Raw genomic sequence first — 24,971 nt, 5'->3', positions numbered from 1 at the left:
GGACCACCCTAATACGCACGCTTTATGAGCAGAGTTACGGCATGCATTGCAGTTTCTGACAACTGTTTTTTACTTTCTTATTGACAAGTTACCAACTATCTTACCTAGGGTTGAAAATACGCGCAGACGTGATATTTATTACTTTCGCCCCGCTATGAAGGCATCACAAGTCGAATTTTTTATAGGGATTTTATTTTTTTAAATTCTTTTTTTCTTATATAAAAAGATTCACCCTACTAATCATATAATCGTTTCCCGTCCAGTAACGAAAAAATGTTTAAGGAAAAAAATGGCTGGATATTATTTGACCCCACTATCATTACGGTAAACTTTGAATTTAAATCAGTCAACATTTGACTGTCTAAATTAATGATGCAGGCTTTGACTGAAAAATTAGTTATTTATACTGACAAAATAGTCATTTTGATAGTTGAACTACTTTGACAAATGTTCTTTTTTTTAAATGATTTATTATTTTAGTTGTGAACTTATCTTTGTGATTGAAAATGTAACAATTCTGTTGTAAAAATCATCTTTATTGGCAGAGAATAAATTTTCTTGGTTAAAAAGACATATATTTGGTAAAATTCTACTGTTTTTTATTTTAAAAAAATTTTTTTGGTTGAATTATAATTTTTTATTTTATGTTTTTCGACTTGATTGAAAGTTGAATTAACTTGTTTAAAACTAATTTTCTTGTTTTGTTTGTATTAAAAATTTGTCACTATTGGTTAAAAATTAATCTTTTTAGCGGAAAATTCTGGTCTTTGTTTGTTTAAAAAGTCAACCATTCCTTAAAAGTTGAACTGCTTTGTTAAACATTCAATCCTTTGGTTAATGATTCATCATTTTAGTTGAAAATTCATCTGTTTGGTTGAAAAATTAACTATTTTGTAGAAAATTCTTTTTCTTAATGGAAAACTCAACTTTTTTGTTAAAACTCTCAAATACTTGGTTGAAAGTGGAAGTTAATAATTCATCATTTAGGTTGAAAATTCATCTGTTCGTTTGAAAATTTAGTAGTTTTGTTGAAAATTCACTTTTTTTAGTTGAAAGTTAATCTTTTCAGTGACAAATTTATTTGTTTATTTATTTATGAAATCCTTAGTGCTTTCAGCTTCAAATTTTTTGATGAAAATTCATTTTATTGGTAAAAAAATAATCTTCTCATCGGAAAACATCTTTTTTTAAAATTTAACTATTCGGATTTAAGTTTAACTGATTTGTTAAAAGTTCATTATTTTTGTTAATAAGACATCATTTTATTTTAAAATTGATCTTTTTAGTTAAAAAATTTAACTATTTTGTGGGCAAACTATTTTTCGTAATCGAAAAGTAATCTGTCTTCGTTTAAAATTTAACTTTTTGATTGCAATTTCTTGTATTTGGTAGAAAATTAATCTACTTGATTTTACATTAAACTAATTGTTTGAAGTTTTAATACTTTGTTGAATATTTATTTCTTTGGTAAGAGGTTCACCATTTTAGATGGAAATTCATCTCTTGTTGAAAAAATGTAACTGTTTTGTTGAGACTTTTTTTAAAATTGATTTTGTTATCTGAAAATATAACTATTCCATTCTTGGCTGAAATTTGACCATTCTGGTTGAAAATTTAACACACTGGATCATAAGAAATAACTGAATTCGAATCAGTCTCTTTTCATAGATTCAAATTCTAAGTCTTCACTGAAAAAAATTATTTAGCTATCCTTGCTAAACGTTTAACTGGATTTCGTTTTCGAAGAAAATATAGCTGTGCCATCTAAATTTCTAGCTGTGTTAGCTAAATTTTCCATCTAGAAAATATCTAGCTAATATATCTAGATTATTTCTAGGTGGCAAATTTAGCTAAAACATCTAGGAATTTGGGTGACACAGCTAAACTTCCTTGGAAGACGACATCTAGCGAAAGTTTTAGCTGGGACAGCTAACCAATTTTTTCAGTGTTTCTTAAAAAAGTCCAACTTATAACTATATGAAAAACTGAAGTTATGTGCAAATGAGCGATATACTACGGCACTTGACTCACAATTCTGACATTGCAGATTCTATCAAATCAAGGATGGTTTTTAATGAATAACATGTTGACTTTGCGCAGGTAATGCAACAACTTTGAGGATCTCTTTTGGACCCAGAGCCTGAGAAAATCTGATTACGCTGACTTGAGATCGATGCTGCTTACAAGATGAGTACTGTACAAAGATGCTAGTGAAAGTTCAAAGTGAAGATAAACCTGGAGTCGCGACGACGTTTACACAGCAGCGTCAGCGAGTTTTAGCGCGCAAACACGAATGTACAAGTGGCGGAAGCGTAAGAGTCGAGAGAAGATAATAAGATATGAATAAGATGCAAGCAAGGAGGAGGACGTGGATTCGAAAGCACATGGTCACGTAAAAGTCCTCGAGAAGCAGCCAGTTTCAAAGTCGAAGGAGTGGGTTCAAGTTCAACCAGAAATTAGTGAAAAGAAGAAAAAAAAAGAAAAACGCGTCCCTTTCTCTGTCCCTGTCGATGGCGCTCAGGGAAACGGCAATTAATCACTACTCCGTTCTCTTCAGTCATTCAAATCCCACCTCGCGACGAATCGATCTTCCCAAAGGAAGACGCAACTCTGATATTTCAATGACAATGGGCTCCCACCCCCTGCTAAATCTGTGCGTAGATAGTACCTTTTCACTAATGCTTTACAAATAAGCACGCCTTTCAAGATAAACGATTAATATATCTCTCAGTCTCCTTCTGGATTCAACTCAAGTAGTCATTCCAAATAGTGAGCTCGCCAAGTCTCACTTAATTTATTTCATCAAATCTGTCGATTCGAAAGTAAGGGATAATCATTATGAGAACTCGCTTGGGATTCTAATTCAGTTATAATGCAAGTGCGGCTTTTATAAAAACATACGAGAAATTCAAAAACTGAGGAACGCTTTGCAATTTGAAACTCCTACAAAAATGGCAGGAAGTTACTTGTCGGTAGTTGTCTTCATTTTCCTCGGGTTTGTGCGATGGTGTTGTAGTTATAATATTTTAATGGCAACTATGGGTGGTACCAAGTCTCACACTATTCCATTTATTGCGCTTGGAACGACATTGCTCTCAAGGGGTCACAATGTCACACTCCTTAGTGCTTTCAGCGGATCAGCTGCTAATAACGGACTTCAAGAAGTGGTGCCCTCGATTCTAGAGGTGAGGTTCACTTTTTAATTATTATCTACCTAGCTTTTCACCATATAAAAAAGTTTTATTTTCAGAAAGCGGGTTCTACTTCAAAACAAAATATAGACCTAAAGTCCTAATTGTTGCACATTTGATCTTATCCCTAAGGCGCACTACATTTTTTACTAATTAATATTATTATTTATATGCTATGATATATAATAATCTATATTCATTTATTAGATTCTCGCATTTCGCATGTTTTTTTTGTCCCGCGACTTTTCCTGTCATGTCAATGTGAAAGTTTATTATTATACGTCAGTTTGATATTTTATAAAAATCTTCCCGTTGCATGATAAAACAAATATCAATTCCCAAGCTGAAGTGTTACTAAATTGAGGCCAAACAAGTTGCGGATTGTGATGAAAAATGCAATTTCCAGTTTAAATAAAAAATAAAAACTTACTCCGGAGATATTGAGTGTCTGAATGCGATCAAAAGAGTTTTTATGAAAAAATGTAACCAGTTCCGAGTAAATCGCTCAGGTTGAATGTTACGGTTTTATAGTTTAAGAGATGTTTTTTTTTGTCGGAAAGCCGATAAAAATAAGAAAATTTAATTTTTTTCAATCGACTACAATAATTTCCAGAAACATTGATTCTAAAAGGAAAAAATTACTACTAGGTTACAATTGTAACTAAAATTTAAATGGGTATTTGATTATTAGGGAACTTTTTATGCAATAAACTCATTTTCGGAAAATGATGGTTACTTAGTTCTGTACTGACACACCTCAGTTATTATTTTGTACTTTAGATTATAATGAATCAATTTTTTAAATCGTGATGCACAATTTGAATGTTAATTAATTTTGAAAGTTGCCATTTTTAGAAATATTAAACTTTGAGGGTTCACAATATATCAAATTTTTCAATTTTGAACGGTGAAAATTACATTTTTTCGACAGAAATCATACAGTTTACTAACAAATATATCCAATTGCTTTGAACGTCACTTGATACTACATGATATGAAACTTACTAACTATATATTTATAATTGTTAAAATGTCTATAATTTCAATTTAATATATTTTTGCATGCGCAATTATAAAACAGTTTAGTTTGTGGGACCTTAAAACTGAACTTCTTTTTCTTCAAAAGCTGAAATTAGAAACTTTTTTGGTTTAAAATTTCTTAATTTTTGGATGTTTTAAATTTTAAATTTAACAATGTTGCAGTTTTAAATTGAGATATTAAAAAATACCGAAGAATTTCACCATTAGATTTATCAAAATTTCATACTAAAAACCTTGATAGTCAGTTTTTGAATGAATATTTTTTTATTTAGATATTCTGAATAATCTGAATGGTTTCGTTTCAAGTTTAGCCAGTTATAAATTTAATAATTGTAGATTTAAACCTTCTAAATTGTTTGGTTTCAATTTCAAACGTGAACAATTATCTGGCTTTAAAATGATTTGAAATCGTATCATATCAAACTGAAAGAATTGATTGTTGCATAATTTTCAGTTCAAACGATTTGTGATTAAACAATTTTGAATTAAAAAATTTTAAAAATAAGTCCAAAACAATAACAAAATAGAAAAAATACCGTCTTAAGTACAGGCTTCCAAAATGAAAAGACTTCATAACCAGGCATTAAAAATTGAATTACTTTGTATTTGAAAATGTTAGAACATATTGAACATTTTAAACTGAAAATTAGAACAAAATAAAAACAATTTCAAACTAAAAAGCTTTAAATTATATAATTTCAAACATTTGAATGACATATTAAAGCAATCTTGTTTTGCATGATTATTTATTTTTATTTTTAATGTAGTATTTTCAAATTTATCGATTTTCAGCTGAAGATAAAAAAAAATGATTTAAAGTTAGAAAATATTTTTATGGAAAATTTCGAAAGTGAAAAATAATTCTGAAGGAATTGTTAAAAATTAAACAATTTAAAATTCAAAATTTCAACATTGTCTTTAAAATCGTGATAGATGAAAAAAACGTTCTGTAAACCGTAACTCAGTAATTGAATAATTACTTTATATTAGAATAATTACTATTTTGGCGACTACAAATTTTTTAAATTTCAATCGCTTTGAATTAAAAGTTACTTAAATTTGAAAAAAATCGTTTGTTAATTTATTCAAGATTGAACGCTTTTAATTAGAACTAATATAATCTCGATTTCTTTGAATTTTGAATGATACAATTATCAAAATTCTGAAAATATTTAATTTTTTAATGTTTTGAAATTGTCATACTTTTTTAGATTTTAATCTGAAATCATTCAGTTTGGAGACTGCTTAATTCGAAATAAAATTGTTGAATTGTGAACGCTTTTATTTACAAATGATACTAGTTTAAATCCTTTTCATTCCATTTGAAGTATTGTCCGTCTTTCAAAATTTTATCTAATCTAAAAAAGTTTCTAATGGAATGTTTTCAATTTAATCTATTTTTATTTAACTTTAAGCCCTTTCATTCAAAACTATTCATCATTGTTTAAAAAATGTTAAACACTTAATATTTCAAACTTTTCAGCTATTACATTCCGTTTACAGTACGTGGTTAGTCCGCAGTGATGTTTTTTTTAAATTATTTGACTTTAAGATTAGTTTTCCATCATGTTATATCATAAAATGACATTTGATATCATGCTGATGTTTAAAAAATAATTTAAAAATATTAGTGCGCCTGATCAATTTTCTGTAGGAAAATTAATGTATATAAGTATTTTAAATTTTGATTGACAATTTTGTAGCAGTAAAAATGTTAATTTTATTAACAAATTGTAAAAATAAGACTTTTTAATTTTAAAATAATAATTATACAAATGAAGATAGTATAGTTAATTGCATTTTGATATTAAATTAATTGTTTATGTTGAATCGAAATTAATTTCACTCATAACATTATAAGAGGGTTACAAATTTACTGCGTCGGTAATTTTTTGTTGCTAAGAACTTAAATTAATAATGATAATTGAACAATAATATTTTCTAAATAATGCATGTACGTTTAAAATTAAAATTTTTTAAAAATTTGGATTTGCCACTATTTAATTCACTTTTTTATTGTTTGAATGTGTTATTAATATTTATATACCTAGAAAAATATTATTTTTATTTGTTTAATAAATTTCGAGGTTAAAAGTGATAGAATTTAATATATTGTACATTTTAGTTACTTAAATAAAATTCGAAAGCTCGGCTGAAAGTAAAAGAAGGGGAATTCCATGTCATTTCATCAGTTATTTTCGTCACTGCATCCGATTAGACTGTAACTCGGCAGAATCATTTCTTTGGTACTGGTAGAGTACACTTCTAAAATATTGTTTTTAATTTTTAAAATTGACAAAGATATGGGACCTAGACACTTTGGGTAACTTTTTTTGAACCACAAATTATACCATATCAAATGTATAGTTTTATATCAAGGGCAATGGAAATCTGCCGATTCAAAATGGAACATTAAAAATTGTATAGACAAGATGTAAAACTTTAACTGCAAATATTTTTAAATTAGATATCTTCAAAATTAAAAACTTCGATTTCAAATCTACGAAACTAGAAGAACGTGTTAAATTTGCACAAAAGTAAAAAACAATCAAAAACGTTGGAATAAACCATTAAAAACTACTATTTTAATACTGATACATATTTAAAATGATACTATTTCACTACACATGATAACATTAAATTAAAATCTTGCACAATTGATAAATTAAGAAGGAGCAAAAAACTGAATATTTTTAAAGTCTCTTTCCAATTTTTCAAATCTTTTTCCAAATTAATCCGTGAAAGAAACAAAAAAATTGCCCTAACAATAAAACCATGCGTATAATATTGTCAGTTAATTATAATAAGAATAGACACGTGTTCGCAGCTCAAACATTCAGTTTGCAGCGTTTCTCACATAAAAAATGCCTTGCTGAGATATTTTATAATTAATGTTAAGTTACAATGTCCATAATAATAAATTAAAAGTCGTGTCTTAATTAACTGCGGTTTTCTGCAATTTAAGAGAGAATAAAAGCCTTTATGATAGTGAATGACTTAAAGAATTATTAACACTTTAGGTTAATTTTTCAAGTGAATCACACAATCTCTGTAAGTTCGTTTTATTATTTGAAGTTTAAAAACACATAAGCGTAAAATAAAATCATGTTCAATTGATAATATCTGTAATTTTTCAGGATAAAATTTAAATATTCGAAATTGCACAACAAAATTGCACATTAAAAAAAAATTAAATAAGATTGCACCATAAAAAAAATCCACAATAAAAAAGTTAAAAATATTGCAAATGTTACAAAAGTTGTACGATCTGTACATGCGGAATACATGAAATTATTCAGTTAAAAAATTAATGCTATACAAATGGAAAAATGTATATTTTTAGACTTACTAATTTAAATAATTTCAGTACTAAAAGCAACATTCATTTACAGATATTTTTTCGGAATTTGAAACTAATTGATTCTGTGATTCAAATTTTTATAGCAATTTTTTTCAAGGAAACCATTTTTTGAAAGAAATAGCTATATTTGAAGATAATTTGCTCATTTTGAAAATTGGAAACAGTAGAAATGTAGAGAATGTATTCCTTAAAATTTTTCCATAGACCTAAGTTTTGGCTTGTTTTTGGCACGGTGACATTATTTATGACTTTCAAAGGTTAAAATAAAAGATTATATTTCTTTTTTGAAGATGAAGAGTTTCATATTTAGGGAAATGAAAATTCCACAGTTTAAAAACCAAACTTTGTAAATTATACATACAAAGTAGGAACGTTTAGAGGTGAATATTTTTTAACAAGTTATCTTCAAAATAAAAAATTTCCATTTCGAACCTACAAAACTGGAATAAACTTCTGAAATTACAAAACTTAAGCATTCCTATTTTAAAGAAGCTTTCCAATTTTTTAAGCCACTTTCCAAATTAATCTGTGAAAAAATAAAATCATGCATGAACTAGACATTCAAAATTGAATTTTCTAATTTTTCGAATGTTCTAAATCGAACGTTTGAAACCCAATTTCTCTTAAACATTTATATATATGACGGTTGTGGTAGTGACCAAGCGATGTTACTGCATTATAATATCGTAATAAGCTCCGGAATCTGCTTCTACGTTATCATATTGCGCTTTATTTCAATATAGATGTGGTTGAGGTTCTGAACGTTGAAATGAACGAAATTTTTTACTTATGATTTTGCAAACAAGGAAAATTGTTCAAATGTTTATTAATTTATATTGGAAATAATTTATTATTGAAAAAGAATTATAATGCTTAATTTAAATTGCAGTTGGAACAATATTTATGAGTAAAATAGAAATGTCGAAAAATATTTCGTTCATTTGAACGTTCAGAACTTCAGGTACATTCAATATAGAGGCTTTTCGATATCATTATGTGGTATCTTTTTCTCCGTGTAATTCGAAAATTAATGTCAAATTAATAAAGGACTCCGCACTAAATGTATGGGAAAATGGCTGTCGGTGGATTTAGCTGAAACTTTGTAATTTTTAAGGTTATAAGTGCCGGATGAAATATCCGTAAAAAAATATTTTAAAAAATGGACAGTTTTAGCGCTATGCAGCGCTAACCGCTCAAGATTAGTGAATAAAACGAATTACAACAGATTTTGTTACAAAAGCGATGTCAGCATAGAAATTACGGTTCAGATCGTGGTCTGTCATATTTTCGCCTACACCGTTGACTCATATAGCGCGCTTCTCAAAACGATCAAACGCTAAGCGCCCAAGATTTTAACTTGACTAATTCATCACTTTTTTAAAGGCAGAAAAACATTAGTAACTATTGTGCGTACATTCCGATAATTACATTGTTCCGAACGCTAATGTTTGCCCCTTGTGAGAAGCGCGCTATATGAGTCAACGGTGTTGACTCATATTGTCATTGGTTTGGCTAAACATGTTACTGACCACTTCTTGATGCGTGTTTCGTATACTGACATCGCTTGTATCGCTAAAGCTACTAGGATTGGTTCTATTCGCTGATCATGGGTGCTTAGCGTTCAGCCCTGTGGCGAAGGGTACACTGTTATTATCGATGTGCGCACTAGTTACTAATGTTACTCTGGATACCATTTCTGCCTTTAAAGAAGTGATTAATTAGTCAAGTTAAATTCTTGGGAGCCTAGCGTTTAATCGTTTTGAGAAGCGCGCTATATGAGTCAACGGTGTAGGCGAAAATATGACAGACCACGATCTGAACCGTGATTTCTATGTTGACATCGCTTTTGTCACAAAATCTGTTGTAATTCGTTTTATTCACTGATCTTGGGCGCTTAATAACCTTAAAAATTACAAAGTTTCAGCTAAATCCACCGAAAGCCATTTTCCCATACATTTAGTGCGGGGTCCTTTATAAAGATAAGTTTGATGGGCAGAACAATTGACATGTTATAAAAGTTAAAGTTGCACGGAGAAAAAGATATCGCACAATAATATCGAAAAACCTCTATATTGCAAGAATGCACAATATGATAACGTACAATCAGGTCCTGGAGCTTTGTACGATATTATAATGCACTCAGATCACAGAAAAAAAAATAAGTTAAATTTTGTTGCGGTCGTCTGCTATACGGCGTCCTCAGCAGCAATGGGAAAAAGGGAGAGTATGAGTGAGTTCGAGCTATAAATCGGGATACCAGATTTAAAACAATCACAGAAAAAAGTAAAAAATTGCTGCAGGTAAAACCTGCAACTGAGGTTAGGGAAATAATTCTGAACTCGTCGACGCAAAATGTAATTGACATATGGGAATCCCCATTTCTCTCAAGTTTAATGAAGTTAAACGACGCTGGATAGTGCTGGCGTCGTAATTGTCACTACACCTCGAATAAAAATGAAGCGATTATAATATTATACGATGAAAGATTATCCAGGCAAGGTTACAAATCAAAAATTATCTTCGATTCATGTGAAGTTTATCTGGCAAGTTTATCTTCATCTTTAATTTTTCCTGTGATCGTTTGTTCACTACTCGAAACCTCGCGAGATCACAAAAGTAGAAATACAATGTGATAGCGTAATAAAGTTAAATTCTTACGTTATAGATTACACACTTATGCGGTATATAATGTTAAAAATTCCAATGTAGGACATCACGATTTTGCGCTATTATAATGCGATAATTACGATATAAAGAACAGGAATTACGATATATATTGTGATTCATGCGATATAGCCTTGGCAAACCGAAGGAATTGAATAGAGCATCTACAAAGTACCGGTAAAGACCCCATTGGGTCCCCATTCGGTTCCTTGTTAAAAAAACTATAAAAAAACAGCAAAATCAACTTTTAAATAGTTGACATTTGGATTCTGCGTTAAAATTTGCATTAGAAACTTACGGAGTAATCGCAATACTTTTTCTTGCAGCGTTAAAAACTTTAAAAAATAAAATACCTGTCATTTAGATGGGCCGAAGCTGCCTTCAAGCGCATCTTCTTTTAGTAGCAGTTAATAAGCGTTCCGTCGGTAACTTTAAGAATTTTGTCTGTATGCTAGCGCCACGCAGTGGAAACCTCAGACAAGAACGCTGCGATGCAAGTTATAACTACCTTTAGGAGAAGTTAATTACGTTTTTTTACATTTTTAACGCTGCAAAAAAAAAATATTGCGTTTACTCAATGAGTTTCTAATAGAAAATTTAACGTAGAATCCCAATTTCAACAGTCTGAAAGTATATCTTGCTGTTTTTTTTTTGACTTTTTAAAAAGGAACCGAATGGGGACCCAATGGGGTCTTTACGGGTACTTTGTAGAGGCTCCATTCGGTTCCTTCGGTCCGCCAGGGAGTTTTCTCAGTGTGGAACGAGAAGATTTAATGAAAGGCGATTTTTTATGAACAAGAATTCCAACTTTTAATTGTTAAAATCAATTGTGTTCAAAGAATTTGTTTAAGAATGTGTGTTACAAAAAAAATAATAGCACTATTTGATTTTATCGGAAAAATTACATAGCGTCCATGTGCTAGACAATTTTTATTTCTCAGCCTCATTTGTTATAACGGAATTCACTGATGTTTTACAATTTGCAGAATTCGCATGATTCGATGAATTCACGATCTGTACGGAATACAAGTAACTCATAAGATTAAAATAATTAATCGAAATCCAAGAATTTAAGGAATTTGCGAAATTCACGCAATTTATGAAATTCGAGAACTCATGGAAGTCAGGAAATTCAAGGAATGTATGGAATTCATGGACTTCCCGGAATTTCTTTAACTCAATCAATTCCGTGAATTCCGTGAATTCCTTCAAATTCATGAATGCCGTGAATTCATTTAACTACATGAATTCCGTGAATGCCATAAAATCTGTGCATTTGATAAATTTCGTGATTTCCTTGAAATCCTTGAACTCCGTCAATTCTCTAAATTTCGTGAATTTAATCAATTACGGAAGTTCCTTCAATTCCGTAAATTGTGCGAATTCCATGACATCTGTGAATATCATGAATACACGATTTACAACACTTGCAATATATGTATTGCAATCGCGTCATTCCAATACCATGTTTGCAATTTTACCTAACGCTTGTAATGTAGAAGTCTTGTAGAAGCGTTGTAGATTTCCAAACATTTTTAACAGTACAGTATAATTCAAAATATAAGCAGATATCATATGATGAAATTGTTTATTTATACTACAGAAAAAAGGGTTAAAAAGAAATGATCCAACATATGGTGGTATTCGATTTTTCGTAACTAAGAGGTTAGTGGTCGTTAGAGGTTAGTGAATAGTTAATTTAATATTGCTAGTTATTTAATAACGAAAATATAAAATTTAAATTCAAAAACAGTTTGCAATCGCAGAAATAAGGGATAGGGTAAATACAATAACAATAACATAAAAACAAAAAAGAACACAAAAAGCGTCAACTGCAAGTAATTCCGCAAACGCGATGTAAGCATTAACGAAACAGCGAAACATCTGAATTCCTCATGGTATACTACAAATTGCGTAATCAATAATTTACAAATTAAATAAATGATGCAGAAAACCAGTTGTAAAATCTTCACGAGAACTTTAATAACTACTTTCTCTCTTATAGTTTATAATTAACCTCTATACTATAATAAGTCTCCTTTTTTTTGGAATATGAATAATTTACTAATCATCGCAATTGTGTAAAAGTCTTGAAATTGCGGCATCTCATTAGCAATTATTAAAAATTGTTGACGTATCTTATGTTTTCAACTGAAACCTTCATTATGCAAATTTCGTAAACATACTCTGTTTCTTGAAAGCAAGAACTAACAGAAAATGAAGGCGTAGGAAGGTTTATACAAGCAGTAATTAGTGAAAGTGAGAAATTTATGCAAAATCATGTAAGAAATAGATTATCCGTAATTTAAAATAATTTGTTTTGCTATTCGGACTATTCGCGATGGTGAATCGTAATCTGAACATTTTTTCCGCTCTCTGGCTGCATCGGTTTCGGACTTTCCCTGCTATTTCCTCCATAATATTCATTTTCCGATGACAAAAACAGCCTTTCTCAACCTTTCTCCAGCATAATTGAGACACGAAATTAACAAGATATGTTTCTTTAGGCCTACGTGGGTAATTACACGTCCGAATGGGATTTAGTGGGGTCCAGATTTCGAAACGAGTTGCCAATTTCTCCATGGGATGCAATGCGGTACGGATGGGAAGCATGTGAAGCTTTGCTGCGGGATGAAGCTTCTGTATCTTTATTAAAACATCCCGAAGGTAACCCCCAAGCCCGGTGGGACATCGCAATTTTAGATGGCGCTTATCCTGAATGTCTGCTGGGAATTATACATGGTGAAAGGATACCGACCGTTATGCTGAATACAGTAAGTGATCTGCACTTTTTTTTAAACAACTTATAACTTCTAAGAAAACTGTCAATTGTGTTAACTGTAAGCGGATTGCAATAAATTTCAAGGGGTTGCAAAATTTGTAAGATATTTCAAACGATTCCAGAGGATTACAAGAGGTTTCACAGATTCTAAATAATTTAAATATGTTTCAAGAATTTAAAAAAATAATCCAGTAAAATTTCAGAGAGAATTCCAAATTTTTACAGAGATTTTACAAGATTTTAAGAACTTCTAAGATTTTTAAAGATTTTAGAGGATTAAAGAACGATTTCGCGGTTTAAGAAAAAAGATTTTAAGAGATTTCAAGAGATTTCGAAATTTTTCAAAACAAATTACGGGATTTTAAAGAATTTGGAAGGATTTCAAGAGATACAGAAGCATTTTTACGAATTTTGAAGGAAGTCAGAGGGTTTTGAAGGTTTTGAATAGGATTGAAAGTGGTGTCGATAATTTCCCGGGATTCCGAAGGATTTCAAGTGACTTAAAATGATTCCGGAGTAGTTACGGAAAAAATTTTACTGTCCTAGATAATGTTCTGTTTACATTATGAAAACCTGCGTAGAACAGACATTCTTAAAATGTGCGAAACTGATATTTGATTCAAATCGTTTCAGTGCGCGAATAATTTGAATTGCAGCACTATTACGATAATTTTTAGAATGTATTTATCGCGACTGCCTAAAGTATAGGCCGAATGGTTTCTCAATTTACAGAAATAAAATGTTCATACATTTAAGAAAAAGAAATATTCATGACACAATGTGTGAAGCTATCTCAAATAAAAATGAATTTCTATATTTAACTTATTTTCTCAATAAATGAAGTAATATGTTCATACAAATAGACAGCTTTTACTTTATTTTCGTGAAATAATGATGTAATGTATTTATAACGGTATAAAAAGAAATTTCAGCAGCGAAAATAAGTTCGAATTAGCATGTGTTTAAAAATAATTAAAAAGTGGAAACTCACGTAAGACATTCTTTGGATCCCTCTCCTTATCTCAGTTAAGGCCTTGTAAGATTTCCCGGTACCCATTCCTTTAAAAAAGCCTTTCGCAATTAATGGACGCTCCCTAACAGACTTTAGCTCAAAATCAGCGTAGCCGTTTTCATCGACAAAAAAAATTCCTCACCATTTCCCAAATTTTTCCCGGTTCACAAACATTTTTCACGGTTTTTTAAACGTAAAGATTCGAAATCTTGAATTTAAAAATGTTTTAATTTGAAATTATAAAAAGATAACTGTAAATTAAAATACTCAAAGTCAAACTTTTTCGAATTTGAAACTTTTAATTTGAATGCTCATCATTTTTTTTAATTCATACACTCAATAATTTACACGTAAAAAATGAAAGCTTTGAAAATTCTCAAATTGAACAATTTAAAATTAAATGTCGATAAACTACGAAATTAACCATTTTAAACTTCTGTAAATTGTACAATTCAAAGACTAAAAAATAAATAAATCCACACTGCCATTTTCAATGCTCTAAATTAAAGATTGAATGACAAAATTGGTTAATTCCCGAAATTATTTCATATTAACCAGTTTTAAATTGAAAACATAAAAAAAATGATAGATTACCAATTTTTTTTAAAAACTGAATACATTTTCAAAGAGACGAATTTAAAATTAAAAAATTTTCCCTAGGAATTCAAAGGATTTTTTCAATATCATTTTAAAATCCTTAAAAAGCTTCAAAATGTTATTTCAAAATCTTCAAAAATCCACATTCTGTTAATTGAAGTTCAATAATAAATCCTGTAAAATAAAAAAATTGCCTTCAAATTTTCCAGATTATTTCTTGATAATTTTGGAAATCTTTTCATATATTTTCAAATGTTCTCTTAATATTAATTTTTCAAAATAAGTTTTTACATTCTCATCAAGAGAAGGTATTAGATTTGTGTAAAATTTGACCCCCCTTGTTTTTGTCAAATGTCCACGTTTTGAGGCCCCCTGAATCCGAAAAAAAGGTTTTTACGAATGTGTCTGTATGTTTGCCTGTAGATTTTTAGTTTTTTTGGAACGATAACTTTCTAAAGAATTGACAGATTGGATTGGCCTTTGGTATACTATTTTAGTATCCTAAAATAAAGGCAAAGTTCGTTACCCAACCATTTTGGGTGAAAATTCAAAAAGTGAGTGTATTTTGCAAATTTTTTAGACTTTTTAAAAAAATTCAAATATTGTCTGTACGGATATTCATAGTATTCAATCAGACGAACAATTTATCCTCATGACTTTTGTCTATAAAACCAAAATTTACCAGAGTTATAGCATTTACAAAATTTCAAAAAACACTTGAAAATCAACCTTTTTAACTAAATAACGCACGATATGGAAAAAAGTGAAGAAAAGAAAAACATTTCTTTTTGAAAGCCCTACAAGATTATCATAACAAATTTTTGGATTTTCTTCAAAAATCGAAAATTCAAATTTTGATTGCACAAAAAATAATGAAAAATAAAAAATTCCATTTTGTGGACAAACTATGTAGGATACGAAAAAAGATGAATTAACAAAAACTGTTATCCCAAAAAAGATCTATAATTTCGTTAAGAATCACTTCTTGATAGGACGCGTACTTGTTGTTTCATTCGTGAAAAATAACATTGAAAAAAAAATAAAAATGTATGGAAAACGACGAAAGTTACGAGAAAAAATGCAACAAAACCTATTTACGAATTTCTGCCGGAAATCAAGCGCGCAGCTCGAGTATCACAATGAGAATGTGTACCTCAAAGCTTACAGAGCTTTGAGAAACTAAATCTTTGACTATACTTAACTAAGTAGACAATTCAGAATATGAAGACGCATATAAATACTGTCATCTAAAAGAGATCTTGATGATAAAGTTTTTTTTCAAGCATTCCAAATCCAAAGTATAAATATCCCAGCGCGAAGCGCGAGATTCAACCGTCGCGCACCCTAGGCGCGCTCAAACTTACGAGCAAAGCGAGCCGCGCGCGATGAGCATATGCCCGCTAAGCGGGCAGATTTTTTTTTTCAATTTTATTAAGAATCTTAACAAATTTTTTAATTATTTTCAAACCCCTCAAAGTTTTTAAAAATATTCTAGTTGGTCGAAATCTACAAAAATATACATTTTGTTACAAACTTGTTTAAATATTGTCAAGTTCTTAATTATTTAAAAATCTTTCTAAAAATTTTTTATATTTGATAAACTTACTAGAAGTTCCTCTAACTTAATAACTGTCTAAATGTTATTTAATCATCAAAATTTGTTTTTGTTTTGAAATATTTAAAAATATTCTGTTAAAATTAATTTTTCAAAATAAAAATACATTACAAATTTTACCAGAAATATAAGACAATTTTTTTATTATCTTAAAATTTTTATTTCTAAATTTTCAAAAATCTAACTTGTTTTACATTTTCTGTAACCTTTTTAAGTTTTCAAGTAAGTTTGAGTCTTTTCGAAATTTCTAAATTCATTTTAAACTTACTCAAATTTTCAAAAATAAATAATTGTTTAACTGTTCTTTCTGGACCAAAGCTCAATAATTTCAGTTACAAATAAAAAATGTTATCAATAGAACAATTGTAATTTCTTTTCTCTTCGTGCAATAACATTTTTATATTGGTTTAACCACATTTTTTTTAGCATTTCAAAACGATTTGTTAACCCAACACAGATTATGTTGATCTAAGAAAACATTTTTTTGCATGGATATTTTTATCAGTGAACGTTCGACTCACAAATTGGCCCATATTTTATTGGCCGATTTCACTCATTTTTTTCATGTGTCCTAACATCAAATAGAAGCTATTTTAAATTAATTTCACTATAATAAATTGAAGCAAAATCGGCGATGCAATTTCTGACATGAGTATTTTTGAGAAATAATTTATTCAAAATTTGTCCCGAAACAATTATTTGTATCATCTAGTTGTTTACTCAGTTCTGAGAATGCAAAGCAGATATTAAATTATTTATTGTATAAAAAAATTGCCTTTCATTTTCTCCGAAATCGAGGAGTTTTCCAATAAAATATTTTATGTCCCAATTTACGTAGCACTACTGAACCTCGGGAGAAAGTTCTCTTTATTTATTAATGTCTGTCAAAATAAAGGCAGAAACAAACTCAATAATGAATGCAAAATAATAAATAATAATTCTCTTATTTAATTAGTAAAGAAATTGCTTAAGAGTCAATCCTGTAGAAAATAGACTAAATTATTATCTTCTTAGATATCTGTTACGTAAAAAAAAAATAATGTCGTGCAATGCATATATTAAATTTCCATAGAACGGTTCCTTTAGTTAATTATACAAATCAAGGAACGTAATTAGAGAAATTTGCAATTCAATTTAAAACGCCTCCCACCGAAAATGTTACAGAATTCCAGTCGTGCATTTTTATACAAGAAATCCTATTTTAAATTCTCGGAAGCGGAAGAAGAATAGTATCTCTATTATTTTTTGTTTCATATGGTACAAAAGTTTGATTAGCATGTAGCATTTACTGACAGTTGCTGAGATTCGATGAGAGACGTCATATTTTTCACATCTCCTGAACGTGCTCAGCGTATCGAAAAATATTCTTTACACAAATCGACCTCCAAGTTGTGTATTTCAAATTCATAATTTATTACTCCCTATTATAAATTCTATTGCCTTCATTTTAAACAGCCACTCTGAATTTTTACCCAATGTTATTTCATTTCCTTTCTAGGAAGTAAGAACCTTCCTTTGAAAATCTCTTGGAATCATATTTTACGATTGATTGAATAGTCTTCTTAAAGTTCATTATTTTATTTCTCACTTTTACACATCTCTTAATTGGCGTGAAGCAAGAACTTCAAATGAAAAATATTGTGGCCCAATTGGTTAATTTAATTTTTTAATCAAAAAATCAATCATTTCTGTAAAACAATTCCAATAGAGTATATTCAAATCTTTAATAAAAAAAAACATTTTTCACAATGAGCTGGAAACAGAATTTGTATCCATACTTTAAAGCGAGACTTTGTGAGCACTTTTACCCGAACTTTAAGTTTCATTTGGTTTCTAGGTCGCTTTATACAGTGGTTCAATCGCACGTCAAGGAAATCCGTCGCCTTGGGCTATAAGGCCGTATTTTGGGAAAGCTCTAACCCAAGATATGAATTTCATTCAAAGAGTTTTGAACGCCGCTTGCTTGATGACACTGGAAGTTATGCACTGGATCATGATCACAGGATACCTTCAACCTACTCTCAGAAAATACCTAGGTACGTACAAGCTTAACCAATTATAGCAAATAATTTAGGTACGGAGAGTTTTATTTTATAGAAAAACTGTTATTGCTTTAAAATTCGTTAAAAAAATATAACAAAAGGTATCAGGTTTGAATAGGTATTAGCGACCCAATACTACCCCGTTTTTCTTTTTTATTATTTTTCAATTTAAATGTGATATTTTCATTTGCGAAAAACTAAATTTGTTTAAATTAAATTTATATTATTAGCTATTCCCCAACAATTAATGATATTAATCATATTTAAATTCGATACCTTTCAAAATTGAAGCCAAGAAAGTAATTTTATTCAAATAATTATTTGATTGAAATTCTGAAACTTTTTTTGTTATTGCATTTCTTTGGGGCTAAAAAAACACAACGATCTTAAGCAGGTGTCAAAACAAATTTGGTACTTTATTCAATTTTTTAAACAAATATAATTGATATCATATTTCAAGTAATTAAAAAATATTAGAAAAGCAGAACGAGTGTGTACATTTGAAAAAAAAATTTACTTTCAAAATAAATTAGCTATAAAACTAGAATTTTTAGATTCAGTAACCATTTAATCTGAATAAAATAACAATTAAATAAATCTAAATAACTGCAGCTTGAATCTATAGATGCTGCAAGACTAGATACATCATTAGGGAGCGTCTATTAACGACGTAAGAATTTTTCGGAAGTTTGGGAGGGGGGATCTTACGAATTCTTACTGGGGAGGCCGAAGCATTTCTCGGGAAAGTTTCTCTTTTTCATTATTAAAAAAAATATGATAATTAACACCTGTTTTTGCTGTATAAATGACATTTTTACGATTACCTCCAATAAATATAGATTCGTGGATTTAATCGATTTTTGAAATCTGATTCACACCTTTTATGATATTTTGTGAAATTCCTAAAAATGTGAAAATTCTTTGAATTCTATAGATATCGTACATAATTTCTTGAAAACACTTTAAAACGATTAAGCTCCCTGGAAATCCATGAGAACCCTTTAAAAATATGAGAAGCATTGAAATCGCTTGAAATTTTCAAAATTTCATAAAAACCCCATAAACTCCTTCAAAATTCGTGAAAACTTGGTTAAACTCCTTGCAATCCCTTAAAATCCGGTACAATTTTGTGACAAGACTGATACTCTTTCTAAAATTTTACCAATTAATTTCGTCAAACCCGTGAAATCTTTTTAAATCATTTGAAATACTACCTTTAAACTTTTGTAATCTTTTAAAATCTTTTTTAATTCCTTGGAATCTCATGACATACCTCGAACTCTCAATTACGGTATAAGAGTGAGGTCATTCAAATCTTAAAAATATTCACAATAGCGAACAAGGGAGTCTAAAATTTCAAAAATCCTCCTGACGTAATAAATGGATTTTCCTTTACCGACTTGTAAACATTTTATCAATTTAATTTGTTTTCGCAGTTTTTTAATGACAAGTAAATTGACTAAATAATTATTAAAAAATAATAATGTTTAACAATCTGTTAGCGGTGTTTATCGAAATAGAAACTTTTGTTGGCTCCTTAATATTATAGAAGAATTTGTATTTGTAATTGATTATTGCAAATATGTCATTTTTGTAGGAGATCAAATCCCAGATGTTAGGGATCTTATATCAGAGGTACCATTAACATTGCAGAATAATCATTATTCTGTAGCTGATTCTGTTCCCTATTTGTCGAATGTGGTTAATGTGGCATGCCTTCACTGTCGACCAGCGATGCAGCTCAGTCCTGAATTAGAATCCTTTCTAAGACGAGGTGAGTCAAAATGACTAGTATTTTAAGACCCTATATGCTTAGATTACAAAATATCTAGGATTCATTATCCTCTTTCTTCATCGTCAACATCGTATTTGTTTTTGATGAGTTTCATTCAATTCAAAGATGGCTTTCATGTTTCCCTTTCATTCTATAGAAGACAAAAAATTAAATTTTATAACTTTATTATTAGAATTTTCGAGAATCTTGGTCTGAGTATTTATATAGGGTACAATAAACTATAAATATCCGCATGTAATATTAATAAAAAAATCACTTGGGCTGTCAAATTCACACCACATAAAAAATATGAGTAATTTTGTCAGACCTCGAAGTAATTAAAGAAGTGAAAATAGATTAGGTGACCTTGTTCCAGGCTACGTAATTTACTAACAGTTTTCAAGGTGTAAACAGATTTTATGATTTTTTATTTATGTATGAGATTTAGAAAATGCAGGCCTCGAAATCACTTTACTATTGACACTATTAGACACTTTTTTTTAGCGATGCCACTTTTTCCATTATTTCAAAAAAATAATTCCTTTAAAAAAAAAGTAATTCCTTTTTTTTATTGATTAAGAAAGTAGTTCAACTTACAAAAGTGTAATAGTTTGTATTTCAACCAAAAAGCAATTTTCGTTTAAAATAAAAAACAGTGGAATTGAACAAAAAATCTTCAATTGAAACAGTTGAATTTTTAACCAAATATTTAGTTTATCAGCCAATAAGAGGAATTTTCAACAAAAAAAATTAATTTTCTACCAATAAAGGTGAATTCTTGATAAAATACTTACATTATTAACCACACAGTTTAATTTTCAACCAAGAAGAGTAATTTTTTACTAAAAAATAAGAATTTCCAACTAATTACATAAATTTTCAACTCGATTTTCAATTAATAGTTTGAACAATGGATGTGATGCTATTTCAAATTTTATTTTATTATTTTTAGTTTATATTTTATTTTTCTAAGCATTTTTAACTGAACAGTTGAACCTTCCACTATTAAAACCGATTAATTTGAAGTCATAAAGGTTCTATTTTTAACCGGATAGTTCCTTTTTCAACAAAACATGGATTTTCTACAAAAACGAATTACCAACAAAAAACATCAATTTTCAACGAAATAGTTAAATTTTTTGCCAAACTGTTGAATTTTCAAGTAGAAAATATAATTTTTCTACAAAACAGTTGAATTTTCAACAAAAAAGTTAATTTTCAAACGAAACAGATTAATTTTGAACCAGACTGATGCATTTTAAATCCAGAAAGGTAATATTTCTATAGAAAAAGATGAATTTTCAATCCCAAAAGATAAATATTAAAAAATAAAAGTTCAATTTTTAACCAAATAATAAAGATTTTAAGGAGAAAGACCTTTCAATCGCAAATTAAATAGTACTTTTTTCAACTCAAAAGAATGAACTTGGAAAAACTTGTTAAGATTGTCGACCAGCGAGGTTAAATGTAGGTTGTGGATGACAGTTTTCGATCTACTAGTCTGGTAAAAGACTAGACCAGACTAGTAAAAGAATGAACTTTGAACAAAAAGTCTGTGAAACATGCGATAATTAAATATGAATTTTGACGGCTTATAGATTGTAAACATTTTATGTCTATTTTGACACTTTTCTTTTTAATTTGTGACACTATTTATTCTATTTTTCATCTCTGAAGTGAGTTTAAAGTTTGCCAATGTACAAAATATTTTCAGAAGAAATAGCCAAAAATTTTGAGAGGAAAACATAATGAACCTTTAGGTATGCTTTTTTCTGTTTGAATTGATACTCAATTGATTGAAAAATCAAGAAGACGCAATTTTGACCGATTTCCGAGTAAAATGCATTTTAAAAATTGCGGACGAATAGTCATCGAGCCGGTGTAAAAGTATTTCGAAGCGTCGGTAGGTCCCTGCTAGAGCGCTCGGCCGATAGCCGCGAGTTTACGCGTTCGATTCTTGCTATCCGTACTTGTTTATATTAATTTTATTTATCAAAATGCTTGTGCATTCTATTATTGAATACAATTTAATGAAATTATAGCATTTATTGATTATTTATTCCTTATTTTCAATAAAAACTTTGTTTATCGTATTTTTATTATCACTCGTTTGGACAATTGTGCGCATTTTATAAAAATTCTTTATTCTTCAATAGTTTCTAGTATTTATATTGTTAAATTAAAGTAGGAACAAAATTGTTTCAAATGAAAACTTCAATAATATATACCAAATACAGGTGTTTGCAGTGACTCATTTCATAGATCTCATAGATATATTTTGAGCAGCTTTTGGTTGAAAACATAAATACTAGAAAATATTGAAGAATAAAGAATTCGAATAAAACGCACAATTGTCGAAACGAGTGATAATAAAAATACGATACGATACAGAATATGGATAGCGATAATCGAGAATCCCTATAGATTCAGGAAATGAAGGTTTCCTATAATTCTTCAAAGAGGTTTTTGTTCCGTGCTTGAAAGAGTATATACTGTAGATCTTATGGTGTTTGTAAGTGGATACTATAGTAGAGGGATCGGATTTGGGATGGACTGGGTATTTACAAGGATCTTATAAGGTATGTAAGTGGTTGTTATAGAGAACCTAAGAGGAGATAAAGGTTTTTGTCCTCATTTACTGAAAGTTTAAAAGGTTTCTATGAGATTTCTATTAGATTTCTGTGAGCGTGTAATGTGTATTTGGTATGTTATAAAAAAAATGTTTTTTGTATTATTGCTGTACTAAGTTCATATTTTAAATAACTCAATTTCACGCACGTTTACCCTACACATATTATCTCATGCTTAAACCCGTTTAAAAATGAAATTTTCTGTAGATTCGCACCCTACCTAAACTACCTAATCCGTATGAGCCTACAGGGAAAAAAAATTCTTGAGGCGAACGAGTGAATAGAGAATATATTAAACTCAAAGAAAGTGTACGCTTGAATTAGGTAAAACGTTTAGTTAGAAGAGTTACACATTTAGTTACTTTATGTAAATTGTTCTCGTAAATCAGGAAATTGGGCAAAATTGTTAAGTTGGAAAGTTTATTATTTTCGACAGATTATGTATAATTGTATTATCTTCAGATTAGAAAAAAATTTAGTTGTTATAGAAATATATTAACTTACAGTAGCCAATTTTTCGTCTGGTATCGCGAAAATGAATTTCCCTGAAATCCGTGTAATGCATTTGAAGGTCAAGTTTGTTGTTTTTATCGCGTTTCTTGATATTTCGATATAGTTATCGCCTACAATCGAAACAAATGAAAATTATTATTACTGCATCATAAACTCCATTTAATATTAACCATCGCGCACATTTTAAGTGGTAAAAAGCGTTTAATTGTCCAAAGTAAATCTCAACTGTCACTGCTCCCGATTAGACCGTTGCTATTTTATTTCGCTGCTCCCATAATGCACCGGCACTCTTCCGACAATTGCTTCATACACCTTTTCTTAATATCCCTATTATAGCTATACTTATTAGGGGTTTGACTATACGATATCCCTGGTATATGGAAAATGGTCAAGGATATTCATTTTCGCTGATCCAGGGATCTTTCTAAATTCCTTCGTTCGTTTTCAGCCTAATGTTTGGCTATAATAAGGAATAATATCCCTGTCACAGCTCAATTTTTTTACCGTGTATAACTGAAGCCTTACCCAATTGCTCTATCAAACCGCTTAATTCTAGACAAATTATGAAAAGGAAGTTTAAAAAATTGTAAAGTGCGAATTTAAAAAAAAAATTTAATCTCGGTTGGCCCGACTTTGAGAATGATATTTGGCCTTGTTGTCAATGTATTATATTATCCAGTTCAAATCACTTACTACGCCCGACGGTCAGACCAAAGCTGGTTTAAGATCATTGCAGAATAGTGTAACCTTCATTTTCTGTAATAGTTCTGGCACACGATTGTAACAATGTAATATATTAATATTCGCTTCTTGTTATGTAACATTTACAGAACATGTCCGCTGATTACCTCCATGTCACCAATCAAATCTCTTTATGGGTAAATGCATTCTGACACTGTATCGTATAGTGCCGTGGAATAGTTGTATTTTGCAACCGAAATGTTTTATCTGGAAATTTAAAATATGTAATTGAACACTGAGAGAAATTTCGTACAAAATAATGTAGCGTTTTAATGTTCATTTAAGATCTTCTTTGACCCTCTTAAGACGGCAATTATATACATAGTAATTTTTCCAGTAAACGCAGTCTCTTAAATTAACGTTAGATCTACATTCGCATTTTCAGTAAACGCAGTCCTTTTAAATACACTTTACATCCACTTAGAGAAATTCCGTACACAAAATTTATTGCTTCCATGTCCATCTAAGATCCCTTTAGATCCTCTTAAGACGGCAATTATATATTATTATTTTTCCAGAAAACGCAGCCTCTTAAATTACTATTATATCCACTTAGAGAAATTTCACATAAAATAATTTAATGTTTTAATGTCTGTTTAAGATTCCCTTAGATCCTCTTAAGATGAAAATTCTATACTTGGTTGGTTTCTCAGTAAGCCTCTTAAATCATTTTTAGATTTACTTAGAGAAATTCCGTACAAAATAATTTAGCGTTTTTAAGTCCGTTTAAAATCTTCTGAGATCCTCTTAGGACGACACTTATGTATATATTCTCGGAAAAGCTATAGAAGGGAAAGCTATTGAAAGGTCTCACTGTAATTTTACACTGGCTCGATGACCATCCGTTCCCAATATTTAAAATGCATTTTACTCGAAAATGAGTCAAAACTGCGCCTTCTTCATATATTTCAAAAAGCCTCTAGTACGTACCTTTCATTGAGGGGAACATCAAATTAAACCAAAAAAAAAACGTATACCTAAAGGTCCCCTTGTCGGTTTAGGATCATC

The 24,971-nt window shown here is 29.6% G+C and overlaps 1 protein-coding gene across 1 annotated transcript in view; it reads left to right on the top strand.

Annotated features, from left to right (window-relative positions):
* The window catches only part of LOC117168226 (UDP-glucuronosyltransferase 2C1-like), a 61,556-nt gene that overhangs the window by 12,505 nt on the left and 24,080 nt on the right, over positions 1-24,971 (top strand). Inside the window, exons 2-5 of the mRNA XM_033353711.1 lie at positions 2,101-3,185; positions 12,765-13,031; positions 18,101-18,299; positions 19,903-20,079. Of these exons, the coding sequence (XP_033209602.1) occupies positions 2,952-3,185; positions 12,765-13,031; positions 18,101-18,299; positions 19,903-20,079 (877 nt within the window). The 5' untranslated portion in view covers positions 2,101-2,951. The remainder of the gene's footprint in view (positions 1-2,100; positions 3,186-12,764; positions 13,032-18,100; positions 18,300-19,902; positions 20,080-24,971) is intronic.

The sequence above is a fragment of the Belonocnema kinseyi genome, chromosome 2 (assembly GCF_010883055.1).
Source record: "Belonocnema kinseyi isolate 2016_QV_RU_SX_M_011 chromosome 2, B_treatae_v1, whole genome shotgun sequence".
Lineage (NCBI taxonomy): Eukaryota > Metazoa > Arthropoda > Insecta > Hymenoptera > Cynipidae > Belonocnema > Belonocnema kinseyi.
The sequence above is the reverse complement of the archived record's forward strand: the minus strand, read 5'-3'. Positions and strand labels throughout refer to the sequence as shown.